This window comes from Thermobia domestica, chromosome 11, assembly GCF_964235325.1.
Source record: "Thermobia domestica chromosome 11, izTheDome1.hap1.1, whole genome shotgun sequence".
In the NCBI taxonomy this organism is placed as follows: domain Eukaryota; kingdom Metazoa; phylum Arthropoda; class Insecta; order Zygentoma; family Lepismatidae; genus Thermobia; species Thermobia domestica.
In genome coordinates, this window is record NC_137464.1 from 261,177,071 (window position 1) to 261,185,615 (window position 8,545).

At 34.2% G+C, this 8,545-nt stretch overlaps 1 protein-coding gene across 1 annotated transcript in view; it reads right to left on the reverse strand.

Moving 5' to 3' along the window:
* The window catches only part of LOC145665006 (putative sodium-coupled neutral amino acid transporter 12), a 46,543-nt gene extending 41,485 nt beyond the window's left edge, over window positions 1-5,058 (reverse strand). Inside the window, exons 1-2 of the mRNA XM_081732193.1 lie at window positions 4,719-5,058; window positions 423-544 (exon numbers count right to left, since the gene is read on the reverse strand). Of these exons, the coding sequence (XP_081588319.1) occupies window positions 423-544; window positions 4,719-4,757 (161 nt within the window). The 5' untranslated portion in view covers window positions 4,758-5,058. The remainder of the gene's footprint in view (window positions 1-422; window positions 545-4,718) is intronic.
* Between the last annotated feature and the right edge of the window lie 3,487 nt (window positions 5,059-8,545).

Here is an 8,545-nt window from a genome sequence, read left to right on the forward strand (position 1 = left end):
CAGTTGGCTAAGGACAGAAGTCAATGGAGATCTTTTGTGAACGTGGCTCTGAACCTTCGGACTCTCTAGGCCATAAAGTGAGTTAGTTACGGAAGTTACAATCGTTTTGTGTTTTGTGCCGGCCTATAAGACTATCGTGACAGCAAGAAAATTGTAATGTTTAAAATTCCGAAAGGAAAAACCTTAAAAACTAAATCGAAGTTCATTAGTTAAGGAAACCTATCTGCCTGGAAAGAAATATGAAACATATGACAATCTATGCTTTCTTTGCGTAGCAATTAAGTTATACGAACACTTTGAAACCGTATAGTTTTACTAACACCGAATGTGACGAAATTACTTGATTCATCCGTAACGTTTATCAGGTGCTATGATGATTTCCACGGTCTTCAGCTAATAATATTCAGAAGCTTTCAACTTACCTGATGAAGGCCAGGATGCTGATGAAGCTTAAGCCGAGCGCCCAACCAGCTCTGCTGAATACTGCAGGCAGTGTCAGAGCTCCCGTCCCGACTATTAGGTTGAACACATACACTAGGCCAGTCTGCAATAATACATCAGTACAATAATTATTATCATTATTACTAATTGATACGATGGGATACAGCATATATATGTGTTATAAGATTAGCATAGTTTGCTTTTTTCTAAAATACAATAGATTATGGAACCCTTTATTGTTTTGGGGTAACAGTAACAACTAAATGAGGTTCTGTTACTTTAAAAAACAGAAAGAAAGAAAGAAAGAAAGAAGTAGTTACAATCAGTGGGGTATCATATAAAGAACATTTTAAACATTAGATATTTAAGTTGAAAATTATGACTGTTAATTCGTATATATGTAAATGTAAGTTTTTAATACATGTAAAATAAAATATGTCACATATGCAGCGTAGACAGATATTTGTCCATATAATGCAAGATTTGCAAAACAAGTTGATATATCGTATAGCAGGCTATCAAAAATTAAAAATAGCTATACAATACAATGTATAAAATTTATGAACAGGCTACCAATACACATGCAAAATTTCAACTTAAAAGCAAAGTGTATGGTCGGTTAGTTGGTGTACCCTATTATAATGTTCAGGAGTTTGATGAAGATAAAAATATATTGGTATAGGTTACGAAAAAAGGAGTTTACTTGAATAACATCATACGACCTTGTCTATTGTCTATATAGATTTAATGACAATAAAATATTCTATTCTATTCTATTAATAGTAAATAAAAATTCTTTACGTTAAAACATCCAGGACACAAAAAATCTCCGAATGGCTTCGAACCACTCCGCTACATAAAGAGCATTCCGTATAAAATCCTCTGCTTGTCCATCCTTCATAATAAAAGTTTTTAATTTGATGATTACAATTTCTTCTCTTCCTACTTTAAGAGTATTGAGAAGTCTTTCATATGTACGTGTCCGTAAGATCACAAATAACACAACTGAGTGCTCCCTCGTCGGTAAGCGGTTAGCGTACGCTCCTCTGACGTGGAAAACACGGATTCGATTCCTGTCGAGAGCTCAAGTGGTCTTGTTTGTTTTTAAGAATTTGCTCTTACTGTTATCATTAGAGACCGGATGTTTAGGCATTAAAAACCTGGAAAATAGGCAGGCAAATAGCATTTAAAATTTTAAAAAATAGGCACTAAAACGTAACTCGAAATAATGAAGATACATAATAACTTTAAAAAAAAATGCAAGAGCTCGGGGGAAAAACCGGCTCTTTTGAAAAAAAAAAAAAAAAAAACTTGGTCTTTGTTGCTTCGCTTTTTTGCTTGGGAAATTTTGGGCTTTATTTCGAAATTCGGCTGTAAATTGATAAAGCGGACTTTGTTCACTTCTCAACAACACAAACTCATTTAATTAGTGGTTAATGCAGATAATACAAAACGTCGAAAATAAACGATGAATTGGTTTAGAATCGGGAAAGTATCGAATTTTCTGTTCATGGATCATACGCGTAATAAACCGTTCATCTGAGCGTGTTGTTTCCAAGGTTCTAGAATATATGTAGACTGAATATAAAACCCGTGCTAAGTGCTAAAAATGGAAAAGTTCAGTTTAATGTCATGATGTGGCCTATGTGATTAACACAGCTCAGTGAAGAACGTGGAAGTAGTTCAATTAATCCCCAGAAGAATGCGCGTGCCTATATGTTCCATCAGCTCTGAAGTAACATTTGGGCTGTTTAATCAATATTGTACTTTTGTCACTTAGCACGGATTTTATATTGGTCTACATGAAACCACTATCACGGTTTACTCAGTCCTGAAGATTTCTGAATTTTTAACAAGAGGAATTCAATATATTATTACGGAGCTCTCCCTTTGAAAAAATATTTAAAAAATACAAAAGAAAGAAAAAGAAAAACTACTGAACACATTTAAGCTAAGTCAAGCACAATTGCACATCATGTGTGAGTGGTTAGCTTTTGCGCTTCTATCGGGAAGTCTGGGATTAAATCCCGTATTCTATCAGTCTGGGGGGGGGGAACGGTGGCTCAGTGGTAGAACGCTCACCTCCGGTGCTTGGGGTCCCTGGTTCGATCCCACCTCGCGCCGTGTGGACTTTGTGGTGGAAAAACATCGTGCTCGTGGGTTTTCTCCCGTTTCCTTCCACTTTCTTCATTCCACCATTTCACTCATTTCTCATCACCACAGTCTCCTTTAGCCTAACCGGCATAATCGTGGGACGTAAAACTTAAAGATTTCATTTCATTTCGACCAGTCTGATTAAAGTTTTTCTTAATTCCATCTGTAAATGTAGAGATACTGCCTGTACTATGAGTCCTGGCTGACTTCTTTTCTTAATGTTATAAATCGTAGTTATTACTAATTGCCAGCAGCGACAGATTTCCATAGGAGGTTAGGGTGACGAGATGTCTTTCGGACTGAAGCCTGTTCCCCGAAATTCTAAACAAAAGAAATAATTATTAGTTATGTCTTTTCTCATAAACTTCAAGCTCCCCTCAAACACAAATTAGGAAGTTTTAGAAAAACTAAACATTAATAAGAAAAATTCCTCCCAAAATACTTTTCTAAATCCGCTACTGATTATCAGTATAAAATAGTTTCCAAAGTTGTATTCGGAAGATTATTGCTAAATATACAAAAGAAACGAAATACTAGTCATCCCTGTACTCATAAACTTCAGGCTCCTCCCAAATAAAGAAAAAGGATTTTTTAGAAAAACTAATCAGAGACACTCCTTCTAAAATACTTTTCTAAATCTGATTATTTCTATAAAATGCTATTCAAGATTGTATCCGGAAGATTGTTGCTAAATCACTGCACAGCTACGTATAACAGAAATGTGGAAGTGCTTTCTGACGGATACACTGAAAAACATAAATTTAACTTATATGCTAAAAGCCAGAGTAGTAAGCTCTAATGAAACACGGATATGACAGATAACTCAGAAGTTAAATCTCTAAAATTGCCCTCAAATACTACGTACTTTATGTGTACTTTAATTTATAAAACTAGTGCTCCATTCATCATGGTGAATTCCCAAGCGAAACATAGCATTTGGGTCATGAAATCTTACTTAACTATAGAATATACTATAACAAAGCTAATCATGAAAATGAAAAAAGCCAAAATTTCGAAAATTTGAGTTTTTTCCCCAAAAGAGCAGGCTTTTTATGTGAAAAAACATCAATTTAAAAAAGCCGGCTTTTTTGCACCTCTAGGCAAGAGTATACTTTGTGTAGAACAAGTGATTTTCGGTATCTTTAATTTCTTCTCCCACCTTGCAAAAATAAGATCTCGAGTGTTACTTACTTCACAAAACATAACTGAGCGAGCGAAAGCGAATGTAGATAATTAGAAGCCACGCAGGGTTTGTTCAGGTATGGCTCCTATGAATGATCTGCACAAAGTGCTTATAGTGAGCCATTGTAAACGACCTCGTTTAGGCGAATACCCACCATAGCTGACACGCGCGCTCCCCACGGTCGCACCCCCTAGTTCGCGCTCTCCCCCCTACTGCGCTCCTGCCCTGACTCGGTTAGATAGCATTAGTACCTTTTAGTGGTCAGCTAGATAAGATGGTTCGTGTTTTATGCACTGAAGTTTTTATGCCATACGTCCACACTGTATTTACATTCATTACAATTACAAATAATGAACAGTAATCACTACCAAGTAAGCCAGTCAGTACTGAGATTTGGGGAAGAAACTAAATAATACCCAACAGGTTTATGTGGGTGTCATCCGGAGTCGCCATCAGCGGAAGATTAGCATTTTTATCATCCCCTTGAATAAAATAAGCTCTTAAAACGAAAGAACCGTATTTTATCGTGTACTATAAAATATAATAAAGCAATTATTTATTTGCCTAAGTCCTCTTTAACCTATGGAGTGTAAAACCTATTGGAGTTTTAACTTCAATAACTATGACTCCGGCAACAAATTGTCACGCAATTTTTTAAATAGGAGCGAAATGACAAAAGTTGCGAGCAGATTTCTTAATAAAGAGAAATAACTAATGGTTCTTCAGATTTATCTATTTATATGATTGTACTGCATAGCAGTTGATATAAATTTAATTTAAAGAAACAAAAAGAGGATATAATAACTCAAGGGATTATTATTATTATTATTATTATTATTATTATTATTATTATTATTATTATTATTAATACATTTGTAATGTGCAAAGGAGTTTATTGAAGAAACGAAGTTAGGGGAGAAGAATGTCATAAGTTTCTTACCCATGTCGAATATTGATCCTGATCTACAATTCCAGGCATTCTCCTTACATAAATTTCGCACTAATTGTAAAAGCAGACTGTCTTCAATTACCACTTCATTGCTGTACCATCTGGTAAACCAAAGGTGGCTAAAACAAAACAAAACTCAAAAGAACTTCACATCTTCAACGTCATTACCACCCCAACAGCTGACAGCATCTTCCTACACAGCTGCTAACGACAGTACACGCACACTGCACGGAGCAAAGGTTTCCCATTCTCAAACGGGTTATCAATCGCTGACGTTTGCAATAGTCTGTGAACTGTGGCTTGTAACTCTGTGCACACGTTAAAAGCCTAACTTGACAACACTTTGACAACACTACAGCTACACTTGTTGCGAAGTAACTAATACAATGAAACATACAAAACCTATAATTTTTTTAATACCTTGATGTTACAGTAATTCAAGGCCATTATACTCATACTATTAATGTGTTGACCTTGAATATGTTTTATGTCGTTCTATGTTTTACTACACTTCCTATTGGAACACATTTCACTTTCGCTTTCTTTACAATGCCTGTCACCGTTTAACACTTCAAGTTCATACTCTTTTAGAAATATTCAGATTAAAACAGGATAACCAGGGGTAGGTTTAGGATTTTAATTTTGGGTAGGTCCGCTCCTTCGATTATGGATACATATAGGATATGAATGATTAATGACAGTAGGAAATTACTTTTACAGTAATGGTTGATGCTATTTGTTAAATAATTATCTACCATTAATATAGTGAAAATATATGTTTATTATTAATTGTATCTTTTAGCGTTTATATATTTTTCAAAAATTTTGGGTAGGCCCGTGCCTACTTGCTAAAGCTGCCACTGAGAATAACAGCAGCATTACCGGGATTATCAATAGGAAACGCAAAAAAAAAAAAAAAAAAAAAAAAGGCAAGGCAAAAACTTCGTCATTAAAATATTAGGAAGTCAAGAAAAATTAGCTCAAACATAAATCAGTTGAACTTTAGAAAATGTAAAAGACAGTGATGATGACAGTTTTCATTATTGGGAGGGGAGGGGAAGCAGAGAAACCTTTTTTTTTTACGTGGAAAAGAGTAGTTTGATGTTATTTGATCCATCCCGGTTCGCGCCAAGTGAGCTTGGTGGTGAATAAATATCGTGTGCGTGATTTTTCTCAAGGTTTTCCCGTTTCCACCCACTTTCTTAATTCTACTATTTCATTGATTTCTTATTATCACCGTCTCTTTAACCTCGTCGGCATATTCGTGGGACTTAAAACTTATTTGATCCAAGGATATTTTTATTGGACCTACCATAGTCCGGGATTCAGGCCTGTGTCCGAGATTTTCGTGTTAGTCAGTGGAAGGGTGGGAAATTTCGCTGTGTTTGGTCAAGCGGTTGACTACCCTGGGTTGCTGCTAGATTCTTGAACCAGATCACACTTAATAAGAGTGTCCAAAATGTACTCACTGTTTGTAATTAAATAATTCCTAAACAAAAAGTCTTACATTCACTAACAAAATGCGCAGTGTATTACCCATGGACGAGTCTAGGATGTTTCGATGTAATAACGCTTGGCCGTAAAGGACGTTTCGGTGTATACTCTAATAGCTATTTGATTGCATTAATCATATATTTGTAACGAACAGTCATGAAGTTTCATAGTGTAGCTACTCGCATACTAACACTTAAAGCTATAGTGTTAACTGATTAATAGAGCAACCCACATTATGCTTTATTTTTTGTTTAATTATGCTTTATTTTTTTCCAAATTATGCTTTATTGTTAATTTCAATCATGGTTTTACATTAATCGTGTATAATCTATAATATTTACTATACATTAAATAATCTAAATATCTTGATCTATTTATTAATATTTTATACAAGCAAATTCTTTCATATTTAATGAACTTTCTACTTAATGTACTGTAAAGAGATACGCTTTACTCGAGTCAGATTTTTCTAACACTTGTGTGCGCCTTAGAGATGCATACATACAGAAAGGGAAAATAAAAGATGTCACCAAAAAGTACAGAAAGTGCTCAAGTTCAAGAAGTGTACATAATATATTGTGGAGTTTTTGTGTACTATTCACTTTTTCTTTTCTCCACATCAAAGGATTACAAAAAATTTACAGAAATAAAAATAAGCTTTTCATTGTTGCATTGTTATGTTGTCAATTATTTTGCAATGTAAATATTGGTTTAAAAAATATTAATATAGTACATGTTAAACTTGCAGTTAAATCAAATTTTCCAAGAATTATGCAATATATTTTAAATTACGCTTTACGCTTTATTTTCTAAAATTATGTTTTATTATGCTTTTAAAATTAGTTTCTTTCGGACCCTTAGACAACCACAACCATGTTCAAGGTACCAACCATATTTCTAAATTGCTATTATGCTTTTGGGTTGCTCTACTGATTAACATTGAGTCAATTAGAGGGTGATAATGCATTCGTAACAATAATTTCGATTCAGAGGTGTTCATAGGCGAGATTTATAGAACAATAATAATCCAAACTAATTCAAAACTCCTTAATTCAAATTTACTGCAAAATATTCAGCATCATTTCTGAGTACAAATAAATATATTGAACAAAGTTCCCGAGACACAGTAATAATATTCACGAACTGAATAATACTTCAAAGGAATTTTGTTGAATAAATTAAAATTACATACAACCAGTTTACATAGAATCACTCAACTCAGAATCTTAAATTGTATGCAATTCCTTTTAAGAACATAATTACATCATCAGATTTGTAATTTTCACAAACGTTGCTCACAAGTAAAGGGTCCAAATGGATGAATCGAGCTGCGGGATGAGACATAGTGCACCTGATAGAGGATGTGAAAATATGTGTATGTGCAAAGTTATAGCGGCTGAGCGCCATAAGAAACGGAGGGGGAGCGGGTCAAAGTTGGTGGGGAAGGGCTATGCTATGTAATTGAAATATATCAAATAAGCTGTTGAATCGTAAAAAATAGTGAAAGATAGACAATGCAAATGGTAATAGTTTCACATATTGGCAAAAGAAGAATGGGCAGAGTAGATCACGAACCTCCGCCGCTATCTTGAAATCCGCCATTTTGAAATATGTGATATTTTTTTAACAGGAAAGGTAGTCATCTGATATATCAATTAGGGCCAGCATGTTCTCCAAATGTCAATTATGAACTTTATTGATCATTATCTGCACATATTTTGAAGATTTAAGATCATCTTTATAGTTATTTATGAAAATCTAGGACAGTGATACTACTGTTTTGAAAGTTTGGATTTTCACGAAAACACATGTACGTCAAACATATCTACAAGCCAAGAAAACTAACAGTGAAATTTGATATTCAAGTTGTGTATTATTACATTATGTATTTATGACATTACTTTCAATTTGCTTCATATAGTGCCGAAAAGAACTGTTCCAGTCTGGAAGAACTGCTTCCACTTTTTTTGTTTTGTTTTGTTTTGTTTCTTGCGCTTTTAGTCGAAAACAATGTGGAATTTATATAAGAATTAGCTACATTTTGTTAAATAACATACTTACTAATATAGACCATAACAATAAAATCTGATAGATTGGAATGCAATTATTACGTACTCTACGTAAACCACTATATTTTTCTACCACGTGCTATATTTTTCACTCAACTTTCTTTTCCCCCTTCGTAAGCAATGGCAACTTGTGTTGAGTGTAGCACGTGATATCTAAATGAAAAGTGGACTACTGCAGTCGAATAGAGCAATGAAGTTGTAGCGGAAAATAAGTTATCGAGTGAGGTGGCTTTTTCGACTATATATTGTGTCGTA